Source organism: Falco peregrinus, chromosome 10 (assembly GCF_023634155.1).
Source record: "Falco peregrinus isolate bFalPer1 chromosome 10, bFalPer1.pri, whole genome shotgun sequence".
Classification (NCBI taxonomy): Eukaryota; Metazoa; Chordata; class Aves; order Falconiformes; family Falconidae; genus Falco; species Falco peregrinus.
In genome coordinates, this window is record NC_073730.1 from 28,808,145 (window position 1) to 28,822,805 (window position 14,661).

Consider the following 14,661-nt stretch of genomic DNA (forward strand, 5'->3'; position numbering starts at 1 on the left):
GTAGCCTGTCTGTATAGGCAGCACAGACAGTGTGTGGGTCCCTCAGGAAAGAGGGAGATAACTGCATCAAATATATACGTATACGCTAATACCTATTTGTGTTTTGGTTATGGTGTGAGCAGATGCTGGACACTTTGCTGTCTGTCCGCCCTTCAGAAAGCTCCAGTTCGCTCCCCTGGCCCATCCCTGCCCTGTTCAGTTCTGGGTGGTGGATTTGCCAAACTCCCATCTGCTGTGCAAGGTGAAAGCTCTTAACAGATGCCAACTCTGAAGTGACAGCATATTATCGAGTAAGGTACTAGAGATTTGTGTGTAGTTGTTCATATTACCTGTAGTAGTTTGCTGTACGGTCACAATTTAAAGCGAGATCCACGCAGAACTGGTCTGCATAGTCACTGTGCAGGGAATGTGAATGGAATGACAGTGACTTTGTCAGCATGGTTCCCGTGCACAAGACTTGCTAAAATCTTTGATGAAATTACAGTTTATATTATTTTGTGTGTGATTATTGTGGATATATATTTGTTGCTTTCCCAAATGCCAGCCACTGCTGTCTTGCTTTTGTCACCTCATCTTTCTTGCTGGTTGATGATTTTCCCCCCCCGCTTCATTTAATTCAAGATAGGCTTCCCACCCATGCGGTAGATGCCAAATGAGACCATTTGCTTTCTGCTTTGAAGGCACAGTGGGAAAACAGAAATTGTCAGCTTGTTGTATTGAATGGTGACTTACTGAGCATGTTAACGCTGACATCCATCCAGACTGGATTTATTTGTTTTTGGCTGGAGTGAGTTTAAGAGAACGTGTTCTTATGGCTTTGCTTTTGGTAAATTTGACCATTCCTTGAGTGCTTATTAGTGTGTGTGTAGGCTGCATTTACATATTATGCAGTGCTTGGGACTTGGGAAGATAATGGTTAATGTTTAAATTGGTCGTAACTCTGATGATGTGTACTTGTTATAGCTTACTTGCACTTTTATGGTGTAAGTACCTGTGACTGCCCTGGGGTGGTACTTCAAACCATGCATTGTTTCACTTAAGAATTAATGACCAAACATTTTTTTACTATGAATTATAAGTGCATGTGAAGGTTAATCTGTCTTATCCTGTTGCAGAGACATAGATTTACCTGTGTTCATTTCTTCCTAAATCAGTAAGGCTAGGGGAATCTAGGAGAAAGTTTAGTGGGTTTAGTCCATTCTTCCTTGATTTGACCAGGCTTTGTTGCAGGGTCTGAGGCAGCGTGGGTAAGGTAAAACACCTGCTGCTGTGAACAGGAGTACATTTTGACTAAATTCAAGCTGTGTTTCAGATGCATATGGGGAAGCCTTGCTTCAGTTTCTTGAAAACCAGGGAAAAGCTTGGGTAAGCTCACTGTGGGGAGCTATAGCTCCCGCTCAGCTGTTTTTTCCTGAACAATTAGCCCCATATACCTTGCGGCTATGGGGAGCCTTAACTGTAATGAATTCCTAGGATAGTGTAGCTGAAAGTCCGTCCAGAGTCATGTACTACAAACAAAAGCAACAGCACTGCCAGGTGCTTCTGTCACAGCTTCTCAGTTAACCTGTCTAGGTCTACAGGTGTGCCCACATCTTGTCTTTGGTTGCATATAAATCAGGCTTGGGGTGCATCCCTATCTGTGTAAATTTGTATTATTTTATATTCAGGTTCTCTGAATCTAAGCCAGTGATCATACTTTGAATATCATACCTTTCCTAATGTCATTGTTTTTCTGCCTTAATATATTGTAGTTATATGACCTTTTGTAAACTGATAACATGACTGAAGAAAAAACCAAAATGTTCTGTATTTAGTGGCTGTCCAGATAAGTTGTGATGCTTAGAACATCACTGTTCATTTGTAGTTATGTCCTGAGCAAAGAGTGAAAGCTAAGGCAAAGGAACAATCTTACCTGTAGTTTGGGATTGTGAGCCAAAGCCCTGTGGTTTTGTCTCTTAGTCTGCAAGAGTATTCATGGTCAGAGTCACTGATGGTTCTGAATGGGTTGTTCTTAAATAGACAAAAAAAAAAAAAAAAAAAAAAAGGAAGAAACAGAGAGGTGTAGTTTGGAGAGTTCATGCCTCACCACACTGGGATGGAGCTCAGTCTACTTAACCCCAAAAGGGCAAAAGGATTTGATATTTGGCGTTTTCCTGCAAAAGGATCAGTGTTCATAAATGAGTTTGTTGAGGCATCTCATGTGGTTGAAAAACAAACTTATTCTCAGAGTGAACTTGCTCAGCTAGCTGAACTATTTAAAATTTCTTGTTCTTACAGTGCTTGTATTTATGGTACAGTGGTACAGATCTTGGAAGCTCATGTTTATCTGTCAGTTTTGGAAATGAAAATAATTTTACACAGTTCTTTAAAATCTTTGCTGTGCACGCTCAACCATGTTTTGTAATGTTGAGATTGCAAAGACACTGTCTCTTCTATTCCTTTGAGTAAATAATGTTCTTTTTTTCTCAGGTCCATTGCCCTTAAAACTCAGTTGTTCCCCTTTGCTCTGTTAAGAATCTAGTATTGATAATAAAAAGGCCTGTGTGAACAACAAAACCCTCTAAAATACCTATTTTGAAATTATTAACACTGATTATTTTTAAAAAAAAACACTCTTTGTTTGTTAGGCACTGTCAGTCTTGATGCCTGAGCAACTCTGCATATGTCTTTTTGGGTGATGATGCTTCTGTTTTGAAGACTGCTGCTACTTCTTTTGCAGTTTGATAGGACTGTCTTAAAAGTTAAACATCCCGGCCAGAGTTTCTTTCTCATTCAGCTCATAGGGGTATGATTAACAATCCTGTGTGGTCAAAGCAACTCTACTGAATGTTGCCTTTTAAACAAAGCATATTAAGTATTTATTGGAGAAACGTGCTCCAAAAGAACCACAGGAGGCAACTGTGAGGAACAGAAAGGCAGGCACAGGTGTAGAAGTGCTACTGTGATCTCAATGGCAGTATGGAGGTAAAAGACTTTTGCTCAGGTGTTGCCTGAAAAAGGTAAACTGTGAAGGTTTTCCTTCTCCTGTAAATGTTAAGGAATAAAGGAAGGAAAGGTGTGTAACTGTCTGGTGTGGCTCTGCATGAAACCAGAGCTGCCCTTGAGGTCCATGAACTGCTTTGTTCATATGGACAATATGTCTGATAAGCTTCAGTTATTGTATTTTTTATAATTTTACCATGTCCTGTAGTAAGGAAGGCAATGGTTAAAAAAGAAAGAAAAGCAAATATGAGAAACTACTAATCTGATAATCAGGAGTGTCATATGGATCAGACTAATTCCACTTGCCCCATCTCCTATCTGATAGTATCTAGTAATGGATACTTAGAAGAATAATTACATCCTAGTGCTTTTTCTGCACCATTAATTATTTTATATATAGATACTGTACATCTTCTCAGTTGTGTCTTTCTGAGTTGAAGCTTTGAAAAATGTAGAATTTTCCTCAATTACCCTTATTGACCTTCTCAGTGTCTTTTCTAGCTGTGTTAGGCCTTTTTTCAGATGGGAAGATCAAGGTTGTATGCAAAATTAAAAATATGTATTCACCACAAGTTTCCTCTCCAGTAATAGAGGTCAGGCTTTAAATGCAGCACACATTTTGGATATTGCTAATATTATTGGAAATTTACATTAAATTATTTTCATGTAAGTTTTTCATTATTACAGGGAGTCTAAAAGTCAACTTAGCCTTTGTAAGAAAATTCTTGTCGTCAAAACGTAGACCTAAACATTACTTCTCATGTACTGTTCATCTTCTCAGCATTACTGCAAGGTGTACTCTTTGCTTAGATCTTATTTAGGTCTGTGCCTTATTATCAAAGTACATAGATTCAGGCATTTTTCTTGAATGTTTGGTCATAAGTCTTTCCATTACCCTTTATGTGTAACAGCTTGAATTAAATGAATGTATGTGCTTTCAGCTAAGTCCCAGTGGGGGAATATATGCACGAAGATAAATTACTACAATTTGAACTAATTAATTCCTGATTGGCGGACTCAGCAGATAAAATCCTGAATAATGTGAAATGTCTTCATTATTTAGTCTCAATTGTACCTGGCCAAGACCTGTAGTTATAAACCTCTCCTCTTTCACCTGACTTTGTTACCTGCACGCAAGGACTGAAGAACTGAACTGGCTGCTCATGGCTTGGGTGGGTGTACACTACTCTGGGTTAAAAGCTGGCTGAATGACCGAGCCCAAAGAGTGGTAGTAGATGGAGTTACACCTGGCTGGCAACGGGTCACAGGTGGTTCCCCCCGGCTCAGTATTTGGTGCAGTTTTATTTAATATCTTTATTGACAATCTGGATGAGGGGATCAAATGCCTTTTCAGTCAGTTTGCAGACAACACCAAGTTCAGCAGGCGTGTGGATCTGTGGAGGGCAGGAGGCTCTGCAGAGGGATCTGGGCAGGCTGGATCGATGGGCTGAGGCCAGTGGTGTGAGGGTCTTCAAGTCTCAGTGCTGGGTCCTGCACTGGGGTCACACCAGCCCCACCAGTGCTACGGGCTGGGCAGAGCGGCTAGGAAGCTGCCTGGTGGGAAAGGGCCTGGGGGTGCTGGTCAACAGCCGGCTGAACATGAGCCAGCAGTGTGCCCAGGTGGCCAAGAAGGCCAATCGTGTCCTGGCTTTCCAAAAGAGCGTGACCAGCAGATTCAGGGCAGTGACCATCCCCCTGTACTCAGCACTGGTGAGGCTGCACCTTGAATACTGTGTTTGGTTTTGGGCCCCTCACTTACAAGAGGGATGTAAAGGGGCTGGAGCGTGTCTAGAAACAGGCAACAGGGCTGGTGAAGGGTCTGGAGCTTCATATTCATTTATGAGGAGCAGCTGAGGGCACTGGAAGTGTTTAGCCTGGAGAAAAGGAGGCTCAGGGGGGATCTTCTCGTGCTCTACAGCTGCCTGACAGGAGGCTGTAGGCAGGTGGGGGTTGGTCTCTTCTCCCACGTAACTAGTGACAGGGCAAGAGGAAATGGCCTCAAGATACGCCAGGGGAAGTTTAGATTGGGTATCAGCAAACATTTCTTTGCCAAAAGGGCTGTCAAGCATTGGAACAGGCTGCCCAGGGAAGTGATGGAGTCACCATCCCCGGAAGTGTTTAAATACAAGAGATGCCATGCTTGGGGATGTGGTTTAGTGGTGGACTTGACAATCAAAGATCTTTTCCAACCTAAATGATTCTATGATGTGAAGACAAAAAATACTAGTATCGGTTCAGCCTTTGCTTTGCTGTAATCCTGTGTCGGCCACCCGTGTCACCAGGCTAGGGCCCATCGAAGTATTAGGGAGATTTGTTTGTTACACTTAGCACAACTTCTGCCTCACTGCTAAGATGGCTGCCTTATGGCTGACCACGTAACAAAGGTTTCCTTAACAGTGTGGAGGATTTAGCAGGCAGCTGTGGCTAAACCCTTAAGAAAATGTTCTTCCACTGAGGTACACAGTAAAATTTGAATACTGCAAATAATTTGAAAGAGATTATTTTTTTTTAATTGTGTTAATTCTTATTCTGCATGTTGATGCACAGGTTCAGATACAAGTTAGCATACTAACCTCCTGTTAGAGCTAAGAATGTAGCCTCAACTGGTGCTTGTTGGTTTCTTCTGGTAGATGCTACCACTGTGAGTAGCACAGGGAGAGATTACACAGCAATTACTGTCACAGGTAAAACAGACTCAACTCGTGAAAAGTAATTTATTACCGAATCTACATCAGAGAAGGGTGATGAGAAATAAACCCCAACGTTAGAACACCTTTCCCCACTGCTCCTCTCTTCCTGGGCCAGACCTCACTCCCGGTGTCTCTTCTGCCTCTCCCCCAACAGGGCTGGGATGGGGCTGTGGCCAGTCCATCACCTGCTGTCCCTGCTGCTCCTGCCTTCGATATGTTTCCCCATGGGCTCTGTGGGCTGTGGGGACAGGCTGCCTGGCTGTGGGGACAGGCTGCCTGGCTGTGGGCTTCCCCACGGGCTGCTGGGATCTCTCTGCTCCATGCTGGGAGCAGCTCCTGCCCTCCTGCACTGAGCTGGGTGCCTGCAGGGCTGTTCCTCTCCCCAGCTGTAGTTGCTGTTGCGCAGGGTTTTTTCCCCTTATTAAATATATTACCCCAGAGTCACTAAACCCAGTACACAGGGACTTCAGATTATTTACTTAAATGCGTGGCTCTGCATATTTTTGTCCTGTGACTGGGATGACCGGTGTGTGCTGTTCCTCCATCTCATTGCAGATTAGGGTTCAGTCTTGCTCTTTACACGCAGGAGCTCACGGTCCTGTCCCTGGCACAGACTTTGAGAGCTCTGGTTCACCCCGGATTTACCACATTGTGCCTCGTCATGAAATGACAGTCTTGGCTAGGACATGCCTGCTGCCATGCCATAGGAATGATCGTTTGCAAGCTGTTGCAGAAACACACTGCTGCAAACCTGCAGCCCCAGTTTTTGTCATCAGGACAATCCACAAGAAGCCCAAAACTACAACTGGAAACAGCTCTGTCACCTGGGACTGCACAGATACAGTCATCAACCAGGGTGCTGTTCCCAGGGCACCCTCAGCCAGCACAAAAAGTGCTCCTGTTACAGCTGTCTGGGTGGAGGGCACCAGGACCTGCAAAGAGCGAGGGAGTGTGCGAGTGTGGGTGTTTTGTTAATTAGTGTTTTGAGCTGGCCACTGAATACCTAGCATGTTAATGTGCAAATGGATTGCGGCTTGAATCTAAAAGGTGGCTTATGTATCCCGTATCTAAATTCCCTGTCTCTCTTGCTGTCGTTCTCCCTTTGAATCCTTCCAATGCTGATGCTGTGCGTGTAGGAGACGACCAAAATTGGCACTACTCCTGCACCGAAGCAGTGAATGCTTGCAATAGCCCATGGCTGTAGCTCCTTTCATGAAGGCAAGGATGTAAGTTAGGAAGGCAGGATTAAGCTGTTTCAGAAAGTTAAAGGGCTGATTTGATGAAGAACAAACACAGTGTCAGGAAATGATGCACACATACTCCTGCAGAAGGCAGAAAGGTAACAGAGTTACAAAGGAATTTAGGAGTATGTGTAGTTGTACAGCATCTTAATGAAAACAGGCAGAAGAGTATTACTAGGGATAATCTCATACAGTCACTATGTTTAAAAAGTGAAAAAAGTACAATTTTACTGCTAATACAGCATAGAGTTAAAAAAAAAAAGGGGGGGGGGGGCAGGAGCGGGAGATAGCTGTTTTGGCAGGCATGCCTCAATGCCCTGGGCAGGTTTGGGACTCTCTTACGATGCTCTTTCACATCTTTTCATTTGTGCTGTCCTCTCCGTTTGGACCTGGAGGTACTGTTGTTGTTGTCAGCAATTTCTCTATTTGCTACTGTATCACTCTGCTAAAATTTTTAACTGCAATGGAGAAATATTTTGGAGTAAGAAAAACTTTTTTTTCAGTTAAATAGAAAAGTAAACCACCGGTATTACCAGTACCGAAGTCTACATTAGTTTGGTAATAACTATTTGTGTCTGAAGTGTTCGCTGTTTGGCAGGGTTCCTTTAGGGACAAAAATGGACTGAAAGTTACTTTCAATAAATACACTGCTTCCCAGGGCTTTGTGACACTACGTGACAGTGAAAGGTTGCCTTGGCTTCGGTGCTCTGGTTGTTAATGCTTCTTTGAGTATATCCTGCAAATTACCTAGGAAAGAGAATGGTCATTCAATACACAATTGTATTGTCTTGGTTTTCAAGAGGTACATAGCAGTGGATATTGGTATTTATGGCCACTTTATTCCCTTGGTGCTGGTAACTTGAATTTTAAGTGAAGTTGTGCAGTAGATGTCCCACAGAGACAGACCAAAGGGGATGTACAGCCATACCTAAACGAGGAAAAGTCTTTCAAGCATTCACATGCCTGCTCAGGCTTCTCTCTGCACAGGGAAATGCCGTATGTAAGTTCATATTGGACCCAAACCAGTCAGTCATGTCAGAAAATGGTGCCAGTCGTCCCTCATTGTTCACAATATCCTTGTTTCTTATCTAGAATTTATTTTTTACAAGAGAAGGGGCAGAGAGAGCAAGCTCACTGCACGTGTACTTCTGACTCGCTTGTGTCTCCAGCTAAAGATATCATTGTACTTCTAGTACAGCGGATCTCATTTTGGCTTTGTGTCCAGAGGGGATTGTATGTTTAAAAACCCCAAAAGGCTGCCTGCTGCGATTCCAAGAACAGCAGTATTTCTGCCTTTCTTTCAGTATGGCAGAAGAGTGCATGTTTGGCTGTAACAAGTTTTTCAGCTTCTGTAGATATGCTTTACCAAAAGCTGTATTAAGAAACAGTAGTTTGCAACTAGTTGTTGAATAGTCTAACATGTAATAGTTCAGGTTAAAAACTGTACCAGCTTTGTTGTATGCACCGTTGAGACAATATTTTCTCACAGGGGGTAAGGATCAGAGGACTTGTAACTAAAATAAGCGAGTAAAACTTCCAGTGACACATCAGTGATGCAGTTGTTCAGCTCAAGGAAATAACGAACCCTGGACGGTTCTCAGTGTGATTCGAAGGTGACCAAAAGCAAAGTGGCAGAGAAAGCCAATTCAGAACAGAACCCTCTGTTCATTCACAGAGAATGAATATGAGAATGTGAACTGGTTTTGGTGTTGCTACTGTAAAGCTGCAGCTGAACAGCTGCACTACACAACAGCATTCCCAAATCCCACTTTTGGGTTTGGACAATGAAGAGTTAAAGAAAACTCAGATCAAAATATGATTCAGTCCCAGGTCTAGGACAGTATTTTAGGCACTATGAAGTAACTACTTCAGTAGTCCCAGATAAAAAAAATTTAATCTTTCTATAGAAACTGTGCAGTGTTTTACAAATGCGTTTCATTTGGTTTTCAGTAATCCTTATTGATGTCAGTACAGCAAGTGTTACACAGAGCAGATCCCCCCCCGCCCCTCCCTGGTCCTTTTGTCCATAACATAAAAACTTAAACACAAAAGGCACCAAGCAAGAACTTACTCTAACAGAACTTCAGTATGACAAGACAGAGATCAGAAGTGATTACAATGTTAAATATCATCCTAACAATCTGAACCATTATTTAAAATAATTAATTTCTTAAAAAAACAAATTTGGTGTTTGACTTCTCAGTAGTTATTTATAAATCTGTAAAGGCTGAAATCAGCCCTGCACATTGAGTTCACTTACAATAGTTTGGAAAAAAACTGTAGCCTTTTATACGTGGTTTATACAGGTTTGTTTGTGTGTGTTCTTAAAAAAGTATCAAAACTGTAGAACTTTCAAATATATTTACATTCGTCTGTTAGTTACAGTGTTATCACATACAGCCTTTTCCTCAGTTTTTTTCTTCATGCACACAGTGCATGGATTTGTACAAAGAGCTTCATACCTTAAACCAATAATTGGACATCTTATTTTTTTGCGGCCTTAAAAGCTAAAATTTGCGTAGAAGGATGCTTGATTATTTATGCATTGTCTGTGCAGGCCATTTTGAGAGCATGTATTACGTTTGTAAAGCATACTCAGTCTTTAGACACTTTCTTCCTTTTCTTAGTCAAGAATCAACTTCCAGCTCACATCACACCGAATTTATTTGGAAAAAATCCCAAACCTACTCAGGCTGCGTTGCTTCTACTCACTTGAATACAAAAGCTTGGACTGGTGTAAGAACACCAAGAAGATTTCCCTAGGTTTTGGTACAGTTCAGGGAGGTACTAGTCCATTACGCAGTGGGAGGTTAGGTGTATTTGCTTCCCATAGAATCCACTGGGAATCTTACAGAATGAGATGAGAAAAAAGAAAGTGGTTTTTTTCTGCAAGGTGGAGGATGACCCAGCCAAAGATACTGAAAAAGCTCTGAATTTTTCACCTCCTCTAACCTCCTTGCCTAGTTGCTCTGTGGCACGGGAGATTTGCCGTAGTGCAGGCTGCTCTGTTGGCAGTAACGTGGAAAGGAACTGCTGCACTTCAAAGAATTCTACATACTGAATCAAGACGCTGCCCCACAGCATCTCCTAAATTTGGACTCTTAATCAGTATGAGTAGGCGAAAAGGGCAAGGAGGGAAGGAATTAACTTTTGTTATTGTGTTGAGTTTTTCCTGATGAACCGGGTGACAAGGCTGATTTTGGGTGTATAGAAGTTTACAGCTAAATCTTTGTTTCTACTAATTCTAAGCTAATTTGACAGGTGCAAGATTCCCAGTGGCAAAAAGCATTTATATTTACATTTAGAAACAAATGAAAAACCTCAATCAAATTTGTACCAAGCTGTAAAAAGCAATAATGTAAGACAAAAAATAATGGGGTGCTGTAGGAGTTTCTCCTGACTGAAATGCTGTAAGCCTTAGCTCTTCAGAGCACTGCAGATGAATCTTTCTGGAAAATTTAAAAGCGACCACATGAGTCAGTCTGGAAAGGAGCTCTGTTCGTTACTGCAGTGCTTTATCTGTCAGCTGTCTTACCTACAGCTCGTTCTTATGTAGTGTCTTTAGATTTCAAAGCAAACTTCTCAAACATCCTGTAAAAATTCAATTATCCCTAATTTTCATAAATGTCGGCTAGTAGTTTTAAAATATATGTATATATTTTTATATATGTATATATTTATATGCCTATATATCTATCTAGACTAGATAGATATATACACAGATAATCTATGCACAGCAAGCCAAACATACAAAAAATAAATACTCTCACCCCTCTACTATATTTACAGAACAGATCTTATAATCCAGATTTTGTTAATAAATATTTCTAAACTGCCTGTACAGAATTTGTTTTACTTATGTTGATGGATAGCCACAAAGCATATTCAACATATTTACAAAATATCTATAAATATAGTCTTAAAATAAAGCAATAGCTACTGAACCTTCAGTCTGGCTGGTTATGTACACAGAGTTAGTAGCTCAGCTGTCGCTTATTCACTATCACAAATGGGTAGTGCAACAAGTTAAAATGTGTATAAAAGATTATACATACAAAACTCTCACATCCTTTGGATGTTTGCAGTTCATTATAACTTTGTGGTTACCCTTCTGCAACATAAATAACCATCAAAAAGAGGAAGCAGGTTCTGTGATCCAAAACAAATTTGTTCAGTGTATTGTTTGGAGCAGGAACTTCATCCTCATGGCAACCCGTCATCTTCTAAGCTTAATGCTACACGCTGTGAAGGGAAAAAAAAGCACACTTGAGAAAATTTGTGACTTGTGATACTGTTGCTAACTTGTATTTCTTGTTAAAAATCTCATGGTTTTTCCTAGTGTATTTGTGACAAATCTCTTTTATGCACTGCTCTCCCCCACCCCGGGGTCACTCACTCAAATGTGGAAAAAAAGAGGTGTTGGAAAGTTATTTCACTTGTGTATTAGATAAAGTTCCTTGTAAGGGATGACACCTTTTCTAGTGTGATCTTTAGCAGGATCTTTAGATAATATAGGACATTACCTACATGCCTGCCTATAGAAGCTATATCGCCTTCACTCATTACTTACGGATCTTTATGCTCTCTTTAAAAACACAATGCTGTTTTAACTGCCAGTGCTGCATCTCACCAGGGCTGCTGCTTTCAAGGAGGCTCCTTTGCAGACAAACTGCCATGCAGAACAGGTTCTCTCTCTTCTGCATACACAGGGCTTGCTACCCAATGTTTGCTTTCTGTAAAGCTTAATATTGCCGAGGCAAATTTCCTGAACTCCATACTGAACCCTATTCACGCCTCCTTGTGAGGGATCTGACTCTTCTAATATGGACCCTGGTTTGCAGAGAAACGCAAGTTATCCTTAAGACAGTTTAGACACTTGGTAGCAGTCCAACCTCAGATACAATGGAATCCAGTGGAGGATAAGTTATCTGCTGTCACATACTGAGCTCTTGAGGTAGCATTACACTTGCCAGCTTACTAGGTATGTTGATAAGGACACTTGTTCTTCATTTGAACAGAGTATTTTATTATATGGACTACTCTATTCTAAGACAACTTCATAAGCCATCTAGAAGTTTAGGCTTCTGCCTAGTCAATGATTATTAAAGTAAGTTCTAGTTTTTGTCATTATATGGCAAATAACCAACACTAACCAGCTGGAGATAATTCTGCGTCTAACCTCGCAACAAAATTTATCTTCTCTGTCAGCACTTTCCTCAGATACTTACTGCTGGGTAGACATGTCCAATTTGGGCAGTCCGCCCAATGTGGATTTCATCTTCATCTTCCTCTTCTGTGGTCTTCCTATACACTGGATTATCAAAATTCATGCTTTTAGTATTCTTCCGTTTCCAGTTTCTCCAGATGAGGTATCCCCCCATGCACAGCAGGCCAATGACCACTGAGGAAAGGGGAAAGAATGGCCTGTTAGCCAGGCATGAATCTGCTGGGGTGTTCCCATGTAAATATCCAACCTTGTACAATTTCTCAAAGCCAGGCTGCTCTTCCCTGTCTCAGCAGTTCCTGTACTCATCTGCACCCCCAACCCTGAAAACCAGAGGAGTGTATTTACACGAGCACTTTGGTATGATCTCCCTCAAAGGTTAAATCAAATCAGCTTACCTACAGGTATGACAATTCCAATAACAGCTGCTGTCACAGTGGAATCAAAGCCTTGGTCGTTATTTGCATCTGTAATTACAGAAATAATTCTGATCATTTAACTCATTTGCTGGTTTCAAAGCCACACATAAAGAATTTTTATATTAGTAACTATGCTGTTCTGCCCATCAGAAAGCTTTTGTAATCCAAGAGTTTATGAAAAGTTTTGTGATAAAATTATTATGGAGAAGATAAAAAGTGTATACACACAAAACTGGGCTAGGCTGAGCTGCTACTTCTTAGGAAGGATAAACAGCCCGGCCAGGAAGCGCTGCTGCCCTTGTGGAATGACAACTACACGCCAGGAGAGTGCGGCTGCCGAAGGGAAGGGCTCAGTACAGTGTTAACCAGGTAGAGAAGCTCTAACCAGATATGAGTAAGTGACTGTACACGTGCCTCTTAATTTTCAAGCATAAAAAAAGAGACCAGTTTTAAAAAAACATGAAATTTAATGGAAATTCCATGCATGGATCAGGGGATGGTGAAGAGTGCTCTTAAAAATCCACAGAAGAACACTTCCTAGTACTGACACAATTAATGATTTATTTAGCTGTCAGAAAAAGAATGTACTTCAAAGCCATCTGCACAGCTTTTCTTTTTAATTATTTTTTTTTATTTATTTACAGCTAAGGAGCTAGTCAACACATATATCACTCATCGCTGCAGTCTGCCTCAGCATGCAGGAGTAACCCAAAACCTCAATATTGTACTTACCAACAGAAAAAAACAATTCTAGGGAAAATAATTCTAAAAAAATTTAAATCAATATCCCTTTCATGTTATATACTTAAAAAGTTTGCTCTGAGGTCTTATAATAGAGGATCAGCAAAAAAAATATTTTTGCTAAAATATCAGGAACTGAGAGAGGAGGAACTAACTGTAGTTTTACTACTGCCGTTCTACTACCAATTTTGCTACAAGGCAATTTATCTTTTTAAGTATCTCCCTGTGGCAAGTTGTTCTATTACAGAGTTATTTACTTAATAAGCCAGACTATTTAACATGTGGACAAAAGAACCTTGCTTCCATGGCTTATTAAAAAGTTAATCATTGCGTTTGAAAGAAATTTGCACAAAAAGAACTTACAAGAATGAATTTTAGAAATCAAACTCCGCTTTCCCACCTGCAGTACGGATGTGCTGCATCACTATTCCTACAAACAGGCACCCCAGTCAAACAGGGATGGTTTAGTTTTGCTTTCCAGATACAATGGAAACTGCCTATTCTGCTCACTGAAACATTTATGGGAAAAAAAGTATTTTACTGTTTTTAAAGCAATGTAGATCCGTTTGAGGTCTTGAATGGTGACAGTCCTGAAGAATAAGGTCTTCTCTCTGGACTAGATTTTTTTTTTTTTTTTTTTTTCTGAAAGGCAGTTCAGCTTTTCTGCTTTACCTTGGCAGTATGATCTGAAGGGACTACCTGTTAGCACTAGAGGGTAGGGTGGTGTTCCATTACTCACTCACACAGGGTGAACTTGAGGAGAGCCTGTTAGCGCTCTCTGTTGGGATACTTTCCTGATATGCAGTGCAACTTCCCACGTAAGTCACAGATCAGGCCACGTTAATGTGCAGAGCACAGCCATGGAGAACAGATGCAGCTTGTTTGGGGCCACAGCGATTCCAAACGTCCAGCAGGGCTAAAGCTGGACAGGAGGCATTTTTCACCAACAACTTCTGCTGGATCACATTAATCATTAAACAACTAAAATAGGTGAAGCACCTGTAGAATCATCCATCCTATGGTATGCAGTACGACCGACAGCACTGAAGCTGGGATGAACTAGTGTTAGAGGCCCAAGGCATGGACTTGTGTGAACTCTCAGGGCCTTATCTCTAGGGTCCATTTCATGTATGTTGGACGAAGACCTGACATAAGTTCCTCAACATCCTGAGTGACTAGAATCACATCAGCTATCGTAACACGTCTGTTATGTCTGCAGAAAGCGTACCTGATGTAGTGATGGACATGGCAGCCCTGCGTTAACAGCTGCACTTGATGATCTCAAAGGTCTTGTCCAACCTAAATGATTCTGTGTCTCCTGCTGTGCAACAGGACGTGCCTGCATCTGACCTGTTCATAACTCA

General features: G+C 41.3%; 1 protein-coding gene across 3 annotated transcripts in view; it reads right to left on the bottom strand.

The window, feature by feature from the left end:
* Positions 1 to 8,732: 8,732 nt before the first annotated feature.
* Positions 8,733 to 14,661, bottom strand: part of LRP8 (LDL receptor related protein 8) — a 194,322-nt gene continuing 188,393 nt past the window's right edge. For all 3 annotated transcript variants that reach the window (XM_055815837.1, XM_055815836.1, XM_055815838.1), the window contains 3 exons: positions 12,536 to 12,604; positions 12,142 to 12,314; positions 8,733 to 11,155 (listed from right to left, as the gene is read on the bottom strand). In XM_055815837.1, the coding sequence (XP_055671812.1) occupies positions 11,117 to 11,155; positions 12,142 to 12,314; positions 12,536 to 12,604 (281 nt within the window). In that variant the 3' untranslated portion in view covers positions 8,733 to 11,116. The remainder of the gene's footprint in view (positions 11,156 to 12,141; positions 12,315 to 12,535; positions 12,605 to 14,661) is intronic.